The sequence below is a fragment of the Vulpes lagopus genome, chromosome 21 (assembly GCF_018345385.1).
Source record: "Vulpes lagopus strain Blue_001 chromosome 21, ASM1834538v1, whole genome shotgun sequence".
Taxonomy (NCBI): Eukaryota; Metazoa; Chordata; class Mammalia; order Carnivora; family Canidae; genus Vulpes; species Vulpes lagopus.
Window position 1 is genome coordinate 12,482,304 of NC_054844.1, and position 20,031 is coordinate 12,502,334.

Sequence of the window (20,031 nt, forward strand, 5' to 3'; positions counted from 1 at the left end):
GATCCCGGAGTGCCAGGATCAAGTCCCACATCGGGCTTCCTGCATGGAGCCTACTTCTCCCTCTGCCTATGTCTCTGCCTCTCTCTCTGTCTCTCATGAATAAATAAAAACTCTTAAAAAAAAAAAAAGTTTATCATGGAAAAAAACAAAATCTCTGGATCTTTTTGGAAGGACATAAGAACTATTGGGGCTAGACAAAGGACAGAAAAGTAGAGGAAAAGCCTGACCTTTGGGTTTCTTTATCATGAAAAAAGATGAAAGTTGCTGATGCTTGCACTCTTTCCCCTAGATATAGTCCGATGGAATCTTCAGTTTCAGAAGAAATGAACAGAGTGGTACTGTCTCTCTCCCATGAGTGTAACGTCAGTTCTTTGGAGAGAAGGAAGACTTCAACCTCATTTCAGCACCTCTGCATTATTGTTGCAAAACACTTTGGAGGGCACATTGGGAGTTCTTTGATGACAGCACGATCCATTTGGCTGGGGTATCTGACCTACCTTTTCAGTCCCTGCATAAACCCCTCTGGGCACTCCATGGATAGTTTGGAAATGTGAATATTATGTTTTATTTTTTGTATGTCTAATTTATAAACTCTTACTAGAGAATTTTGGTGAAGGTCTTCCCTGGAACATTTTGTTTTGCGTTATGCCACATGTGTGTATGCATTGGTATTGTGATGACATTTTCCAGATGTTCTAAGCTCCAGGGGACCTGAACACCACCACCCCCACCCCGTCCCCCACCCATTTCTTGTCCTCCTGAAATACATCTGGTTGGTGTTCTTGAAACTTCCAGGTGCCCTGCCTCTGATGTTCAGGGCCATTTGTCCTTTCCCTCTGTGTTCTCTCACCACCTGTACCTTAGCTTTTTCCCCAGCCAGGCAGCAGGGAGACAGACAGACAGTGGGAGCCTCCCTCCTCACGAACTTCCCAACTCTACACACTTGATCATAACGACCACCACATTCCTGTCAGAAGGGGAGCTGGAGAAGCATAGTTTATGACCACCCTCTAACAAGGTCCCCGTTATTATGTGGTTTTGATTGGTCTACCCATCATGACCTTTTCCCTGCAGTAACTTCGGAAATGCTTGTGTGTGTGCTGTCCTTATGTCTGTGAAGTTGGGGATGATTCAGGCAGGTAGCCTTATCCCTGCCTCATTGCCACTTTGATTTCCTAGCAATCTTTTATTGGCCATCCTCTGTACTGCCTCCCATTTGCTCTATTTTATTCAGAGATATTTTTGCTTTGCTTGCACGAGAGCAGAGTGGTTTCTGGATTTTTATTCTTGCTCCTTGAGTCCCGTATGCAACCACTTTGCCTGCAACATCTCCTTCCTTGTAGAACCTTTGAAGTGCTATATTTTGAGAAAATTCCTACGTGTAAGTACTGTAACTTTTATCATTGGTTAAGTTCTTTAGAATTACCTCCACTGCTTACTTCTGCCTTCTTCCATAAATATTTTACTTCCATTAAGTTCCCTCCTAAACTTCTGGGTCATTGTTTATATAGCAGAAAATGCCATGTTAGCCAGTAGAGAACTGCTTTTCTTCTTGAATAATTTTGATCATACCCGAGTACAACTCAGGTTTTGTCTTTACTTGGGCCAGTATCTTTTTAGCTTGTATCAATAGAGGGAGTCCAGAAAAATTTAGGGAATATAGAAATTTAGGGATCCCAGATTTGAAGGGATATGTATTACTTGCCCAGTGGTAGGCATTATAACATAACAGAACAGTGGTAGCAAATAGCAGATTGGCCTGCCAGGTTTTGGGACATCCCCTGGCCTCAAGCCCCTGAAAGCAAATTTGGTTTCAACACTTTGAGAAGCTTGTATGGGTCTAGCTTTTGTAAACTTGGGGCAACAATTAGAGGAGACCTGAGAGGATGGGGATGATTCTAGATTCACTTCTAGAGTCTGAATCTCTTGGGTAGAAGAGTCTGGGATCTTGTTTGGCCCAGTAGAGGATTCTAAGGACTAATTTTTAGTCGACTGAATAGCTAAAACTTGACTTGTGCTCCTGTGGCCTGGGCTGAGCCATCTACACCTAATCTTCCTTCTTCCCCATGTTGAGGCTTTCTGGGAAAGCCACTTTAGGTAGAGGAATAAAATTCAAAGTCATTGACTGAGGACCTGGTCTGGGTTGGGGGGGATCCTTTTGGGTAGAAGATTGTGTTTATGCTGGATGAGTCCCAGAAATAAGATGAAGCTAGAAGAATGTCAGTCACTAAATTCTTCTTGGTGTGTTAACAAACTAACTTCACATAGTTTGTTTTGAATCCCTTTTTGCTAGACATGGGACAGGCTCTGGGCTTCTCTTCCCTCCTGCAGCCAGGGCAGAGGGTTGAAATGGTGGCTGAGGACCAAGGAAGCTTCCTCCGAGCAGTGTGGGTGCTAGTCTGTCATGTGTCCCTACACTTCCTTCTCCTTGTAGGCACCCACTCCACCAGGCATCTAAGATAGGAAGAGCACCTTCCTTACCCCCACTCCAGCAAGGCCAATGTGACTGCTCTATCCACCCTAGACAGCATCTTCCCCTCCCCTAGATGGTCTCTACTCCACTTTCCAGTGTGGTATGCTGATATCAACCCCTTTTGAATGTGAACTACTACTTTTATTGCCCAGACTACAGAAGAGCCAGCTGGTATATTGTCAGGAAGCACTATTTAAAATGTGAATTGTTGCAGAATAAATACTATATATAGGAAACACATTTGTGTGTCATTCTCATTCTTCTTGGCCATCATGATGGTTTTCTCTTATGGGAAAGAGGAAGGGCAAGTGGATGGATGAGTTGGGGATCCAGAGAGGAGATATGCCATGGCCTTGTTCATTGGGGAAGTGTCCTTTACCATAAATTCAATCTAAATAACTTCATTGGACCATTTCTGGAAGTGGACCTGTCCCTGTATGCTATGGGAGGCTTCTTGTGTTTAATAGTCTCCTGGTAGCTTCTAGGTTAATACTTAAGCTCTCACTGGGTATCTAGTCTGTGGGACACTGTAATAGGCAGTGTGGAAGACATCTGTCCTGCATGTCCAAGCTCCCAGGAGGGCCTTCGCTTTCCATTCTGTGACTTCTAGGAAAATTAAAGCACACCATGGAAGGTTGAGCCACAATGGATGACTATTAAGTTTCCCACCTGCATTCCTCCAAACCCTAGATAGAGGACCAGACTGATAAGCCCCTAAAAGGCAGGACCTCGATTTTACTTCTCTTTGTCTCCATTGTTTAGCCCAGAACCTGGCACATAACAAGCAACCAGTAGAGAAGAGGTGATTCTGAACGCAGGAGATAGGGGGGTGGTGAGATGGGACACAGGAAGGGAAAAGAAGGAAAGAGCTGGGAAGGAAGAGGGAATGATGGCCTCTGGGCACGCACCCCTTTGGACTTGTATTTTCAGAGACGCTTGCTCTTACCCTGTGAAAACCATGCTCAAGACACAGACTTTGGCTTCAGTACATGTTGATAACAAATGAACATGTAAGATTGGGTTCAGCCTGCCCTCTAAACCCAACTACTGCTAACACGATTCTTCCTCTACAGATGACCCTGCCACCTCTTCCTTTAGCCCCCGGCTAAGTCCTTGTTGAAATCCCTTGCGGTGTAGCTCTGAGTAGAAGTCAACTCCTTCAGAGACGGAGCGGATGGGCTGATTGTGGTACTGGTGGTAGCTGGTAAAAGTACCCCCCGTGTGGGCTGCGCATGACAGATGCTGAAGGGAACACTGGTGGTGGTGCGGCAGGAAGCTCAGCTTTCCTTTGAAGCTCTTACTGTGCTTACACTTGAACTCCAGCACCAGCTTGGTGTATGTGTTGAAGGTGGTGACTGCTGATGCCATGCAGCAGGTGAAGGAAACCCAGGCCACGCTAGGGAAGAACAAAAACACTGGACAGTCAGAATCTGACCTACTTATAGGTCTGAGAGAAAAACACCACAATCCCTCACTAGTAAACCAGTAAACTAGGCCGATGCCCCGTACGGATTCGGGGACCTGAGTGTGTTCCCTTCTACCATGTTGCAGGTAGGTAAAGAGCTATGGTTAAGAGGCCTGAATTTGGTCTGCCTTAGTAGGATATGTTCTGAATATTTTCTAATCAAAGAGAATGACTCTTGTAGTATTACAAGTCTGACTAGGAGTTTAACAGATTCATTTTCACTGGATTGCTTAGCTATCAGCACTGTGCTCTTTTATTCCTGATGTGCTTGTTCAGGCACACACACGCACACAGTTTTCTGGACTATGGTCTCCCAAGCTGTGGTTATCCTTGTAATCCCCCAAGATTCATAGACCTATAGCTCAGTCGTATAGAGTAGCCCAGTGCAGCATCCCACACCTACCTGAGACACACACACACACACACACACACACACACACACACACACCCTGCCCAAGATTTTCCTTCTCTCAGATCAGACACTGGGAGTGAACATTCCTCTTCCATCTTCTTTTGTTTTGAGTTGGTCTTAGGGGCCACAAAGTTGAGCCTCTATCTTGCAGGCAACATTCACTACAAATCTGGAGGTATTATATGTTGTACTGGTGGAATTTGCCTATTATGAAAACAATGTGGTTCTTGGCTTGAGGAAGTTTAAAATGGCTGGAAGAGAAGCTGGAGATTTAAGAGAAGCTGGATGGATTCAACAAAGAAAAAAAAAAAACCCACCAGGGAACTATATCAGACACATTCCTAAAAACTTGGAAAGTCAACCCCTAAATTTCTCACCATGATTCTGGGAAGCCCAGGAAACATGAAGTTGTGTGAGGTTAGTGAGGAATTTCATGAGGTCAAGTGATGGGTAAAGCCAGGCCACACGCTGGCACTGCATGTTCCTTGTCTCCATTGTTTAGCCCAGAACCTGGCACATAACAAGCAACCAGTAGAGAAGAGGTGATTCTGAATGCAGGAGAGAGGGGAGTGGTGAGATGGGACACAGGAAGGGAAAAGAAGGAAAGAGCTGGGAAGGAAGAGGGAATGATGGCCTCTGGGCACGCACCCCTTTGGACTTGTATTTTCAGAGACAGCCTGAGCAGACCCGGCTGGGGATGCTTCTGATGAGTGTGCTCTAGTCTGAGCTCTGCAGGTGTAATGCCAAGAACAGCGAACGAAAGGTGCAAAACGATGGGTCTGGAAAATAAGTCCTGGCGGCTGGTAAATAGCCCAGAGACGCCTGAATCAAACAGCACATATTCTATCATGAGAAAAGGGGATAGGATCTCATGACAGACATGGGTAGTCGTCCATATTGCCTCCGTTAGCTTGGAAACTCGAGCTGGAGGCATTGTCTTCTCAGCACTGTTAAAGTACTTAGCACTTGCTCCAGACAGCAGTGCAGGTCCAAGCTGGCACCGTGAATAGAATGTGTTCCTCAAGGGAGAGAGTGAGGAACTCTGAGACAAAGGGGATATTTGCTTCGAATATGTTTATTTTCTCATGGTTGCTGCTTTTCTCTTTCTAAGAGAAACCGAAAGTAATTGCTTCCTTCCTTCTTTCAGGGTTAGAGAATGACTGGTGGGGAGGGGTGGTTATTTCTCACAGTTTGGTGGAGTAAGAATGGAAGTAGGAAGAAGTTACTCTTCATTACAGAAGAGTCAGCCATTCACAGGGAATGGAATTCAAATCTCAAGGCTAATTCTTCGTTTCTCTGTCCTCCAATACCTTGAACCATAAAATGTATAGAATACAGAGCATCACTTGCACAAGCCACGCAGAATCAGTCTTATTTCCCATGGCAAGATATATATCAGGTGAGGGAGCAGCTACTACAGTTGTAGCTTTGGAAAGACTGGACAAAACCAGCCAGAAGGATCTTCTCTGTACCTCCACAGGAGGTGGGGAAAGAACAGGTGTGGCCTGATGGGCCAGCCATTGGGTCGACAGATTCCTGGGCTGAGCGACGAAGAGAAGACAGAAGGACACTGAGCAAGCATCTAGTCAAGAGCAGAACATCTAATGCAGGGTGGCTGGGGAGGGGCTTGAAGGTTCAGTAGATGGTGAGCACTTACTAGAAGGCCCAGCCATAATTCCAAGCATGTGGCCTCCAGTCTTCTGGACCCAAGTTGGCAGTTGCCTGGAAGACTTGTGAATACATCATATGGGCCACCATCCCCAGAAGGCCTACAGAGGGAACAGGAAGGCAGCACCCTCAGACGCTGGCATTGCCCTCTCTAGGGAATGTGAGTTTGGAGCAACTTTCCTCATTTTGCATCGGGTACAGCCTATGTTGAGATGCTCCGTTTCCCATCTGCCACCACATGTCCAGGGAGACTAATCTGCAAAGGGGGCTTCTCCTTGAATGCATAGCCTTGCAGTAGGTTGCCCCAGGCTTTAGGTGGAGAGCTAAGGGGAAAGTTTCTGAGTCAATGCTGCACTTAGGGCCTTTTGACTTCTTCCCACCCATGCCCTCAACATGAGATTTATTTTTCATTCCAACTCCGATGTACCTGCAACATGTCTCCTCCATCCGTTCCTTATCCTGCCTCCTCCTTCCTGCCCTCCCGACAGACACACGAGCCTAGCAGAGGTGCCTCAAAGGTGATGAGGCACCCACTCTCTCCTGTCTGGGAGGCACCCACCTGACAAGACAGAGGAAATTGCCGCGAAGGCACTCAGCTTGAGCCCGTAGGCCGGGTTCCCAGTGAACAGCAGGTCCATTAGCAGCAGGAGGAAGCTGACGAATTCAAGTCCGATGGAGAAGAACTGGGCTCCCAGTGATAACCATAGGATCTCTGTCAGAAACCAGAGGAAGAAGAGCCCTCACCCTGACAGTTGGATGACTGAACACTGAGCAACCAGTGCCTGTCAGAAGGGAAAGCCTTGCAGAGTCAGAAGAGGAGAATGGGACAGAGCTGGCACCAGAGGGGAGCTTTCCCTAATGTGGGTCCTTTGCTGTCACTCCCAGGGCTCTCTGCTCTGCTCAGTACCTGATAGAGAATCAAGGAAACTTGACTGACTGTAAATAGGTGAGGAGATTTGAGAGGAAATCTTCTAATTGTCACAAAATCTTGGGGCGCCTGGGTGGCTCAGTGGTTGAGCATCTGCCTTTGCCTCAAGGTCCTGGGATCGAGTCCTGCATTGGGCTCCTGGGGATCCTGCTTCCCACCTCTGCCTATTTCTCTGCCTCTCTCTCTGTGTGTCTCTCATGGATTAAAAAAAAAAAAAAACTTGCAGGAGCATGACTTTGCTGTGGGTCATTTTTGCCCTCTTTTTTCCTGATTGAATATTAGAGCAATCACTTCTGTTTCTCCCTTTCCTTTTATCACTTCCTCTGTTAAAATGTATATATATTTTATTTAAAAGATATATGAGAAAAAAAGCTTTCTAAGCTTTTCAACATGGTTACTTGGCAACATGAGGAGGTTAGAGCTATTGGTGGTTTTTTTTTTTTTCTATTTGGGAACTTTATTTGTTCCTGCTGTTCCCCCCCTTTTTTTTTTCTTTTGCATTCCTGCATATGAATGAGAACTGGCTCTGGAAGGAATGTGTCACCCCTGGGACTCAGAAGAAGAGAAAAAAGAGAGGACAGTACAATATAGAGCACTGTTGGGCCAGAGGGGCCCAATTCAATGGCAACTAAATTTGTTATCAAACCCACATACTTGCCACAAGCCCCAAGGGAGGGTGGGGGAGGAAAGCCTTCTCCATCAACTGCTTCCCTCCAAATCGGAGAGTGGGGTGACATGGGCCTTGCAACGTGGCAAACTCCAGTAGTCCTTTCTCACCTCTCTCGGTTGGTGGTGTGAGTTCATTGAAAGTTCGGCACCTCTCCCCTGAAACACAGACAAGGTATAACCTCAGGGAGGGATGAAAATTTCCCCAGTCCCACACCTGGTGCTGCTTCAGTGGCTCAGACCAGACATCTCTCTCTGTTTTTTTTTTTTTTTTTAAATTTTATTTATTTATGATAGTCACACACACACACACACACAGAGGCACAGACATAGGCAGAGGGAGAAGCAGGCTCCATGCACCGGGAGCCCGAAGTGGGATTCGATTCCAGGTCTCCAGGATCGCGCCCTGGGCCAAAGGCAGGTGCCAAACCGCTGCGCCACCCAGGGATTCCCAGACATCTCTCTTTGAAAGCAGGAAAGAACGCATTGTGGATGGATGGATGGATGACACAGGCAAGAATCACTCAGGATTAATTTCTCTGTCCCCCGTTCCTGACAGTGAGGAAGAGGACATTACCCCGAGAGGGCTTCTGCAGGGAAATGTTCCCATTTCTCATGTCAGGAGGGTTAAAACAGTCCTAATGTTAACCAACACTTTTTGCTGCCACCTACCACTGGTCTGAATGGCTCTCAATTGTCTCTAGGACTGAGGTGGGAGCTGCACTAAATGGCACATTATTAACACATAGAAATAATTTATATTCCTCTTTGTCTCTTTTTTCCCTTAGCCCAAATAGGGAGAAATAGGCTAATTGTACTCAATTCTGGGCTTCAGGAAAACTTCACTACCTGGTGATCTCTGAATGCTTGGAGCAAGGAGGAGAGGGTGTCCTTAGGCTAAAAACCTGAGGAATGCAAGTTAAGGAAGGCACAGTGACACAGCACCCGCTTTGTCAGTAAGGCATTGAGCTGCAGGAGACCTGAGAGGTCAAGCGTGTCTTTACTTGATCTGGTTACCTTCCTGGGGTTTCGGTTCCCCTACACTGGAAATATAATAGTGATACTTAGAACAAGAAAATCCTTTGGGTGGGATGGGGGAGGAAGGGGCTTTACAGGTGATCTACTGTGATCCTTCCATCTCACCGACAAAAAAATCAAGGCCTGTAGAGAGGATGCTGCTCATATGAGGTCGCAGCTGGGCAGAGCCAGGGCTTTTCCTGTAAGAATCATCTCTCCTCATTTGATCTCCAAAGTCATCAGAGTGGGAATTCTCATGATGTTACAAGTCTAAATGAAACCATCTAAGGACAGTGCTATTTAAAAAGCAGCATGTCTACTAGACGGTCAGGAGGGGCAAAGCAGGTGGACTGTTGGTCTTATTGACAGGAGTCTTAGGCCGAAGGGATGGGATACAGAGGTGGGAGATGCTGAGCCTTCCCACTGGTTCTTGTCCCTGTTAGGTTCTCTGGGGAAAGAAATCAGGCATCTGGGCTGAGGAACCCACCTGGTTCTTCCACAATTTCCTCACAGGATAGCCACATGCCGCTCCAGAAGGCATGGAAGGAGAAGCGGTCATCCCCAGCCTCCCAGCTGTATTGCACCACCTCCTGGGATGATGCGTCGGTGCTGCTCCCATCCAAGGGCACCGGCATGTCAAAGCACTCGGTTGCCAGACCTTTTCCGCACACGGGCTTGGGCACCTTCTGTGTGCCCACAAACCAGGAGTTGCTGAGCAGGGATGTTGTGGAGAGGCTGAGTGATAGCATGTTGAGGATGGCAGATAGGAGTGTCCGTTGGCCAGAGGAGCCCTTCGAGAACTCCATCTGTAAGACAAACAGAGAGCTTGATTTCAGAGCCTCCTTGGAGGGCTGGAAATCCTTCCCTGCGGCTCCCTGAGCATAAGTCACGCTCCTCCACCGCGATGGGCCTTCCCCTGGAACTTTCTCCAAGGAGTCCCGTGGAGGCTTAGCTTCAGGAATGGCCTGGAGTAGGCACCATGGTGTTTATTTAAGCTGGACCTCATTATACTAAAATGCTTATTGAGGGTGATCTGAATAAGTATCAGAAAATAGCCTGAGTCAGAATGTGATTAAACCACTGAGCTTGTGTCTATCAAGTTGAGGGAAGGAATTGGGGCCACTCTAATGCGCTTACTGATAATTATTTTTGGCTTTGTCTCAATGAGAGGTAGTAGCACTGACTTGCTGAGGTACATTTTAATCTAACAACGGAAGTTTGGGGTGTCCTCTCCTCTGTATTACGGAGTCCTCTGAGAGAAGAGTAAAGGAGGATGTGGCCTATCAACCAAAGTTAAGCTGGGTCACCCCAGGTAAGGAGCAGCAAGGATTAGGGCTTTCAGGATCGAAGAAGGCAGTGGACCAACTGGGCTGTGGGGTGGCTGAAACCCCTGGAGAGGAGGTGAGGCTATAGGTTCTGAGAGAGGTTGTGATGTGGGTTGAGGTTTCATACACAGCCACAGAGATGACTGAATCTCAAAGAGGAGGTGGCTACATGGCGTCCATGGAGACTGGAAACCCAGTGTCATGGTCATGGAGCCCCCCAGGGAGAGTGCCCTTGGTCAATGAAGAGGCACTTAGAAGGGCATCTCCACGGCTTGATGTCACAGTGGTGCCTGGCTCCCAGAGGGGACAGTGTGTGGCAGCAGAAAGATCTGTGGCCCCATGGCTCTGGCTGGAGTCTCTGACCCCCCTATCATTTTAGCCTAAGAGAAGAGGAAAGCCAGTTGAAAAATGACCACTGTTAGATGTTTAGACCTTGGTGAGTGGTGACTTGGAGCCAGATGGAACTTTAGAAAAATCAAGTAATCTGACAGGTCTTGCACTTTGTGTAATGGAGCAGTTTATACTGTTATATTAATACACACTGAAGGGAAAAAAGAAGCTCATATTTAGTTGCTGACAGATGCTTCTTAAAGTAAACCATCTTGAGCTTTCCAGGGGATCTCTCATATCAGAATTAATCAGACCTAAATCTGCTTAGCTTAAGAAACGTAAATAAAACCATAGCTAAATGGGACAGGCCCATAAATCTGCCTCATAATCTCCAGCTTAACATTGTCTGCATTTAACAGGGGACTTTATCTTAGAAATATAACAGTTTGTTTTTCAGAATTTCCAGGACTCAAACAGTGCATAACACAGACAAAGTACAGATTATTTATGGCAAAAAGAAATATACAAAGTTCATATGCATGTAAAAATCAATATATAAGACACATGATAAAACAACTTTGGGAAAGCAATCTGCTAATATGATTTTTTAAAAAGCACTCAACAAATTAAATTCACCAAGAATTGTCGGTCTGTGCAGGACCTAGGTGACCTTGGTAAAGAAAACCTTAGCATCTGGAGGGAAGAAAGATCTCCTATTAGCCCGTATGGAAGTCACATGTTGCCCCTGTCCCTTCCCACCCCCAAAAGAATGTTTCTATCTTGCTTTTAACTGTGAAAATCCTATTGGTTTTAGCCACGGTTCCATTACTGTAAGTTATTCTTTCTAATTTTTTTTTGTATCTATTGCTTGAACAGGAAATGGACTTCCAGATAAAGCATCATTAATCATTCTGTATCAAGACTGACCTAATGATTTAGGCAATTCTACATTTTTAAACAACTTCCTTTTCAATCTAATATGGCTTAGAAATTTGTCTACTATCACATCAGATTTTTACTCTACCCTCAATTTGTTTCAAGTTACACATATTTGTAAATTGGTCTGCAGATTATTCACAGATAAGAATAATGAACCCTGGACCACAGTACAACCACTTTGTGGCACCAAAGTGATAACCAATTTAAGGAAGAAGTGATCTGAGAAACAAAGGATGAAAAAAAGCTTGAAATAAAGATCAAAGAGGCTGCTTCCTGAAGAAATGTCCAACCAAGGACACAGGGAGCCTTATTCAAGAATTATCTTGACAATTGAATGGGAATTAATTCAAGAGCCTTTTCAACACTTATAGTACCTTGCCCTTCATCATGTTTTATTTCTCCCTAAACGTGCCCTTTCTCTCTGGGATCCAGATAACCTCTTGAATTGGAAGATCAAGTCTAATTTTGCAATGATCTCTTTAAGGTGATCATGAAGCAGCAGCAGCTATAAGAAAGGTTGTATCTTTGCATATGCTGACAAGCCCAATGCCAAAGTGACTCTTGACTCTCTAGAAAAGGGACAGAGAGTGGCTTCCTAGACACTCTGGCTCAGATCAATAGGAAATGAATGCATAGGTGCCAAAATGTCACTAATTCTCCCATCAACATAGGTTAACAGAAAAACTCAGAATTAACATAGATGACAAATTGATGAGACAGTCACAACTCTTAATAGGGTGTAAAATAGCTATGGAATGTGTGTTCTGAGCAATAAGAGGGGGAAGCTGGTTACCTTGGCCATGGTCAGCTGTCTTGCAGCTTGTCTGGAAGGATCGTAGGATGTCATCTGCGCCCCAAATCCCTTTGGTTTAATGTTGACAGAATGAGACTGCCTTCCCACCCTCCCTTCCGATCCCTCCTCTTCTATCGCCTATTTTTTTGGAGTGTCTCATGATTAAATGCTGCCTTGCAGGGAACTTGGGCATTTAATAATTGACGATGCAATCATGGCCCAGCTGTTCTGGAAGATTACACAGGAGAGCTTGCCAGTGGGGATCTGGGATTAAGCAAAAGCAGCAAGGACCTGCATTCACCGAAGGAAGTTTCTTTAAAAAGTTAAGATTCAGTTTCCACCTAACTGCCATTCCCTAGGAAGCTGGTGGGAAGGGCTTGGGGTTGATTTGAAGGCAGATACAGAAACTATTACAGGGGCGCCATTACTACAAAAGTTCCCATTCCTTTGTGTAGGGTTTTCCATCCTTTTAATAAGCTCTGTTATCTGCAATGTCAGGGTTTCGGAAAGCCATGGGTATGAAACAGCTTCCTTGTGTCACGGATGATCTTCACCGTCCAGTTAACATCGTTAGTAGGGGTTATTAACAACGTCCCTCCAATGGAATCCAATGGGATACTGAGACGTCAGAGAGTGTTGGGTGGGGTTGGGGGCGAGGATGCAGATGGACTAGAACTGGAGAGAACTCTGTGTCTCTCATGAATAAATAAAATCTCCCCCCGCCCCCCCAAAAAAAAGAACTGGAAAGAAATGATCAGGGTCAGGGTCAGCAATGCTAGATTTTATCTGCCATTTCTCTCCCAATCTTCAGGCAGAGGAATAAAAATGTTTGTTTCTAAAACTCAAAAAAAAAAAAGAATCTGACAAATGAATAGCTGTTCTTATGTCCTCAAAAATCGTACTGATTAACCGGGATGACAAGACTGGAACACATTCTGCAGCTTCTTTTGATTCTCTGAATACCCCATGGGTTTTTGTCCTCTGTGCCTTTGCAGATGCTCTTCCTTCTTTCTGGAATGTCTTCAGTCTCCTTTTTATCTGGCAAACTGCCTCTCATCAAAATTAGTGTAAAAGTCACTCCTTCTCTGAAAATGTCTCTTTTCTCCCAAAGAACAGTTTCCTCCTCTCCGTCCTTCCATACTGTAACCCTCTTGTAATACTTCCCATGTTTCATGATACTTGTCTCAATCATAAAGTCCTGAAAGGCCACTCCTTTACTGGAGCAGCAGATCAGTTCTCAGATCTGACTGAGCACAGTATTCAGATTCCCGGGCTCCTGTCCTGAGATTTCACAGTAGGGATGAGGCCCAGGACTCTTTCATTTTAGAAATTAAAGTGCCATCAAGGAACGCCCGTTGTTTGGCTCATTTGGGGCTTACGTTTAATGAAACCCTCACATTCGGCCCGGTCCTCCACTACCTCTCCCAGGCTTACCACCAACCAAGTCATGGTTTTCCCATTCTGCATTTGTGCAGTTAGTTGGTGGAATCAAAGGCAGGCTCCCCTCCGAGTGAATGGGCCCACATTCTAGCCAGATGAGTCTCCTCTGGATCTTGCTCCCTACAAGATCTAGGGGTCTCGTCCTCTTCTAGGGCTGATGTAACAGCACATTTGATGCACAGGTGTGACTCCTATATCACCCCAACGACTCTCTTTATTCATCGTGACAAAGCTCCCCATCCTTTGGGAGAAGGGAGAAGGATTTTGTGGTCACTTTTCACATTTGACTTGGCTGTCACTTGCCTGACTATACAGTTTTTGTCCCGACGCTGGGTGGCGCTCTCTCCTTATATTTTTCTCTCTCTGGTCACAGGCTGCCCCCAGGAGTCCACAAATGTGAGTGTAGGTGGCGGCTCCTCCCTGTGGGATGGCTTTTTTTTTTTTTTCCTTCCTTTGGCTTCTTCCCCACTCACACATCTATAGAATGCCTTGTGTCAGCCGTAGGGAATTCAGGGCATGGAATGAACTCTGGGAGCATCTAGCAGCTCCCTCGAGGACATCTTGTAGGATTATTTCCTGTAGCACATTTTTCTGTGGCCAGTTCCAGCTTTCAGTGACTCAGAGAACCTCAAATACTTCCCCTGGGAAATGCAACTCTATGATATCAGAAAATAGAGTTAGCCAATGCTTCCTGAGGAGTTTGGTGCACATTTTTCTTTATTGAATTGTTATCCTCATTCCCTTTCCACCCCACAATAGTGAACAATTCTTTTCCCTTCTCCGCGCTTACACCCTTCAAATACTTGCAGACACTTCTCATATCCCTCTTGAGTCACCGTTTGGCACAGTGTGATGTCTTTGGTTTTTATTGCCTCTGCTCATAAACCACACCCCTGTGTCTTAGTAGGTTGAAATTCGCCTTCTCCAGGGAAAAGGGGATGTGAGTGGCAGAGTCTTGAGGTTATGTGAGGGGGCCTGGAGGTAGACTGAAAGTAAAGCGAGGTAGTGTCACTTCAGTCTCTCAATGACTCGGACCCCTTCCAAGAAGACCTGCACATACTCATCCCTTTGTGTTATTTTCCTTAAAGAGAGCCTCCAAAGTTATATTATTTTAGGCCTCCCCAAAGCTTGAATCTATCTCTTAGGAGGCCGTGCGTTCTGGATGCCTGGGCTGTGGCTGGTGGACTACTTAGCTGTGATCTATCTTGAGGACATGTCCCCTCCCCATGGACTCTGTGCCACAATGTCTAATTTCCTTTTTTTGACGAAACATGAGTTTCTCTGCCTGGCATCCCACTCACTTCCTTTCATTATAATTTAGGCATGTTAAATATTTTTTCTTCTCCTTCCTCTCTTCAACAGAAAAAGTAATTGCTCGTCAATGCAACATGAGTATAATTAGCTTGGGCTCAGAAAGCTCATGACTCAGGACAGACACGAAAATTCCATATTTCAAAACAGTATTTAACTTTGGTATGTTGGACTGTTACCATGTCAGGATGATCCCCGCGGGGACCTATACGTGACTCAGCACTTATGACATCACAAAGCCAAGGTTTGGGACTAACCTATACTTGCTAGGCCCTCAGTGACTGTACCCCCGCACTGTAAAAACCATATTTACTAAGTACACACAGAGAGAAACAATGGTCTTGAGACACCCACATAAACTTCATAAACAGGAATCCAATTTATTGTTTTGTGAATACACTGTAGATTAGAGGTGATTAAAGCAATGGGTAAGAAAGCTGAGCCAGAGCAGATTGCAAAACATATCACTCACCTAATGGCAAAGCCTGGGGCTAAATGATCTAGGGGTTTGTTTCTTCCCCATCATCAATAGTGCCATCTCCCAAAATAGGTTCATTTGCTGCCTCTCACCCTCCCAACCCTATGGGGCAGTAGTATCTCCCTCCTTTGCCCAGGAGTCAGATTTCTGACCCATGCCTCATTAACTAATTCCTTTCTGTTACTCAGCAGTCAAAAACCTGGAGTGGAATGTGAATGTTTCTGCTGTCTCGGGCTCTCATCTACATCATCTACATGCCCCCTGTTCTTTGTTTCTGCATGTTCCACCGTGAGCCTTTCTCATGCAGCTCCCATGACAGGCAGGCTTGACTCGGAGTTGCTTGCAGCTGCGTCTTATTCATTGCTGATCCTCAGAACCTAGCACTTTCTAACACGCAGGAATGAATGAATGAAGTTTGTAATGGAAACCAGGCTCAGAATACAATTAAGCAGCCTCTGAGTGAAGAGAAGGTATGGATAGAGAAAAGTGTCCAGTCTTCTATTGTCAAAGGACACACGAATCCTCCTGATTCACACACATAGGAGCAGTGAGAAGGTAGGAGGAGGTTCACAGGTCCACAGACACACCCTGTGCCTTTCTACACAGATGTGCATCGAACAGATCCTCTGCCAATACATTTCCTCCCACCTGTGGAAACATTCCTGCTTTTTGATGAGCAAAGGCCAGAAAACAGCAATGATCTCATGAACAAGTATTATCTTTGGTTCACAGAGACCAGGGTACAAAACAGATTGCTTAAAAGCCAGTGACCGATTAAAAATGCCATGTCCTTTCCCAAGCTCCGTGATTCCCTACTGATTAGAACCCTTTTGGATGACATATCCCCAACCCATTCGGGATTTCCCAGCTCCACAATTTTTGCTTCAGTGCCTCATGTTTGTCTCATTCACTGATGAAGATAAGGTCTTCATACAGGACATTTTGGTTTTCCTGCCAGCCTGGAAGGGCAGAACAATGCCACCAAAATGCCCATGCTGAGTGTCCAAAATATTAACATTAGGACACTTAGCTGTGGGATCTCTTGGTTTCAGGTTAAGCTCCTCTGCGAGTGTTTTTTTTTTTTTTTTTAAAGATTTTATTTATTTATTCATAAGAGAGCAGAGAGAGGCAGAAACACAGGCAGAGGGAGAAGCAGCTCCCTGTGGGAGCCCGATGTGGGACTCGATCCCAGACCCTGGGATCACGCCCTGAGCCCAAGGCAGATGCTCAAGCGCATCTGAGCTCACGCAGGCGCCCCTGCAACAGTGTTGGGGCGTGGAGAACCAGAAGGGCTCCTTTCTGTCTGTCTAACATGGGTCCAGAGTTCTGGGAACACTTCGACTTCTGTTAGGTTGGAAGCCCTGAAGAAAAGCACTTTGGGGCCTCTCCTCTCGGTCGCCTTTCCCTTTCCGTTGTTGGTGGAATTGCAGAGGGCTTTTGCTAATGCAGTCATTTCCAGGAGAGGAAGCCGCCTTTTCTTCCTTGCCCTGAGCAGCTGGAGTGAATCAGAGGGGCAGCCACATCTGCGCATCCTGTGGGGCAATCGCTCACGCGCGGGTGACCGGGCCCTGGGGCCTGCGGGGGCCGAGGGGTCCCGGGGGCCGGGGCCGGGGCCGGGGGCGCCTAAGGGGAGCCGCCTCTCCGGGGTGCTCGGGCACGGAGCTGGGCCGCCCCCTTTCCGCTCAGCCTGCGCCCCCGTCGCCCCCGCCCCCTCCCCCCGCCCCCCTCCCTGGGTGAGTAACGCGCCCGCCCCCGGTTTACTACGGCGCCCCGGTCGCCTAGCAGCGGGCGCGCGTTGCCATGGCGACCCGCGCGGAGCGCGTTCGGACTCGCTGGGCGAGGCCCCGCCTTCGGCCCGAGCGCGCGCCGCGTGAGCCCGAGCAGCCCGGGCCCGCCCGCTCCGCGCCCCCGAGAGAGCGAGCGGGCCCTCGCCGCCGCCTGGGCCCCGGGGCTGCCCTGGCCAGGCTGGGGGGGTGGGGGCTGGGGGGGTGGGGGGGGGCACTGCTCCTCGGCTCGGCCTCGAGGCCTGAGGTCCGGGAGGTGCGGCTGCAGGGGAGCCCCAGGGCGGCATTTCCCAGCCCCGCCCTTCCCCTAAAGGTCCACCAGATCCTGGTTGCGGGGCTATGAAGGGAGACTTCGTTTGCCTCCTTTCGTGGGCGGAGATGGACACCCAGAGACCGCGAATCCTCAAGCAGCTCTGGGGTCTAGTCTCTGCCCCACCCGCGACTGCACTAGTGGTTTTGGCCACGTTGCAGGACCTGTCTGGGTGATTCAGAAGCAGGGAGAGGGTGGTCCCGCGCACAGTCCTGCTGCGAAGCACCGAGAGGCAGCGGCGAGGCGGAGGAAGGGGGAGGCAATGGGCCGAGCTCCAGACCCCTCGCTAGACTCCTCCGGTAGTCGGCAGGTTCAGCCTGAAGGACAGGTGGCCGCTTCCTTCTAGGAGGGAGCGTTTGCCCTGCCCAAGGCCACAGCGCTAGTGAATGGGAGTCAATATTCAAAACCTCTTGGTTCATCCTCAGGCTGCCAGGCAGGAAAGGGGAAGTGCAGCCGCTTGAACAAAAGGCAGGGATTGCACGACAGATTATGGAAACACACAGAATGAGGCAATGGATTAAGTGTTTTATACTTCAGATATATCCTGAAAAATACTCCCTCATTCCCTCGGTCTCTCCTAAATAGATAATAGAATTTACTACACTTGGCTGTTTCTATCACTTTCTTACCCATTTCTGTGGGTTCTCTTATGTATGATCTCCTCACTTTGGGTGCTCTCCTTCTGTGATCCCTAACTACCAGACACTGGACAGCACACCACAGTGCTCTGTGTGCGTGTCTGTGTGTTATTTCCCTGTCTGCTTGTAAGCTTCATTTTTCTCTCCTGAGAAAGGCAGGAAGTAGGAGAGTGAACAACATTTGCTTTTTCCGTAACTCTTTGAGCTGAAAGTTGGCCGTTCCCAACTATCTCAGATGGGAGGCAAGTCATTTCCAGATGTGGGTTCTCCTACACAAGCCAAGACACATCTTTTGCTGACTGAGGGTCTCTCTGGATCTGGAAGGATACTTGAAGATTCTCTGAGACCAGAAAGAAGAAACTAGCACGACTAAGGATGTGTTCTCTTAGTTCCAGTAGATTTTAGACCATAGCTGGCTATCAGCAGGACCATGGAGGGGGGCCTCACCATTCTCTGGCAGAGAACTTAATATCTGCTCTTAATATCGTGGTTGCCACCACCACTGGGCCTTTTACCAGGAACCAGATTTTGGCAACAGGAATCATACAGAGGGGAGGGAGAAAGGAGGGCTAGAGGGTTCTAAGCAGTCTTGGGAACAGCGAGGAAAAATCTGATGAAGAAGGCAAAGGAGGAGGAAACAAAAGTTTAGCAGAAGATGAAAAACCAAAGGCCGAGGTATGACATCACCAGGTTGATCAATAAAAATGGGGCTTGAGGAACAGATTTCTATTCCCATTTGTATAATCTTACAGTGTTCTCTCCAGTTGGTGACTTTGTATAACCCGTATTACAAATCCAACATAAAGGATACGATACAGGAAATAGTTACGAGAGTCCAAAAATCTTGCTGTGAGGAGCATCGGGTATTTATTGTATGAAAGTGTCCAGTCACTATCGTGTACTCCTGAAACTAGTATTACACTGTATGTTCATTGGAATTTCAATAAAAACTTAAAGAAAAAAAGTGGAGTACCTACCTTCTGGGTGAGACAAACATTTTGAGTCAGTTGAGAGGGATTGCTCATTCACTTTTGAAGCTCTGAGGCAAAGGTGTTTCAGTTTCTCTTCTGCTTGGCCTTGATCGGTTGCGTGGAATGAATATCTAGTGGGGAGATGAATCAGGCCCCTCCTGCCAGCAGAGGGGCAGGTGGTGTGAGGTGGGCTGGAGAAGGTGTAAAAGGTTATGCTGCAGCCAGGACATCAGTTTGGGTGGGGCTGGGTGACACAAGAGATTTTTCTCTGTGACATCACAGTGGCAGGTAGGGCTCTCACTGCTGCCCCCACGCCCCGCTGCCTCTAGCCATCCTCAAAAGGACAGACGGGGTGGGGGTGGGGGTGGAGGGGTGGGGGGTGCCCTCTGGGGTACCTGTCAGAGGCCTGGATGTCTTCTGAGTCATCCAAATCATAGCTTCTGTTATTGTGTGTAAGAATCACCGGGGGGGGGGGGGGGGGGATCCTTGTAAGCTAGCAGATTCTGAGGGTTTGTGATAGTTCCTATGTGATGCTGCCCAGACCACACTGAGTTGTGAGACTCTAGACCAGTGCTGCCAAAGAGAAATAGAATATAAGCCATACGTGTGATTTAAAGTCTTCTAGTAACCAAAAAAAAAAAAAAGTCTTCTAGTAGCCACATTAAAAAAAGTAAAATGGACCACGTGTTGCAGTACAGCCATGATATCTTCTGTAGTGGTATAATTAAAGTAAAATGTAGTCCTCCTCAAAAGTTCAATGGAAAAAGAGTTGACACTGCTTCCACTTTTAAAATTTAAATTAAAGTGAAATAAAATTAGAAATTCAGTTCCTTTGTTGCATTAGCCACCTATGTGGCTCAATAGTCACATGAGGCCATTGGCTCCTGTATTGTATGACATAGCTCTAGAGCATTCCCAGAAAAGGCAATAATGTACAGAAATTGCTTTTGGAAACCTAGTCAATGTTCACTAACATAATTTTAATAGTACATAATGAGGATTTTTAAAAATATTTTATTTATTTACTCATAAAAGACACACAGAGAGAGGCAGAGACATAGGCAGAGGGAGAAGCAGACTTCC

General features: G+C 46.8%; 2 protein-coding genes across 2 annotated transcripts in view; one reads left to right on the forward strand and one right to left on the reverse strand.

Moving 5' to 3' along the window:
• Positions 1-2,713, forward strand: part of FAM234B (family with sequence similarity 234 member B) — a 34,289-nt gene extending 31,576 nt beyond the window's left edge. The window contains exon 13 of the mRNA XM_041736598.1: positions 290-2,713. Within this exon, the coding sequence (XP_041592532.1) occupies positions 290-295 (6 nt within the window). The 3' untranslated portion in view covers positions 296-2,713. The remainder of the gene's footprint in view (positions 1-289) is intronic.
• Positions 2,714-3,362: 649 nt separating this feature from the next.
• On the reverse strand, positions 3,363-12,034 carry GSG1 (germ cell associated 1). The gene is given in 8 exon segments (XM_041736644.1): positions 3,363-3,869; positions 6,008-6,119; positions 6,578-6,730; positions 7,724-7,771; positions 7,830-7,847; positions 8,285-8,335; positions 9,117-9,435; positions 12,017-12,034. Coding segments are annotated over 8 exon segments (1,056 nt in total). The 5' UTR covers positions 12,026-12,034; the 3' UTR covers positions 3,363-3,523.
• Between the last annotated feature and the right edge of the window lie 7,997 nt (positions 12,035-20,031).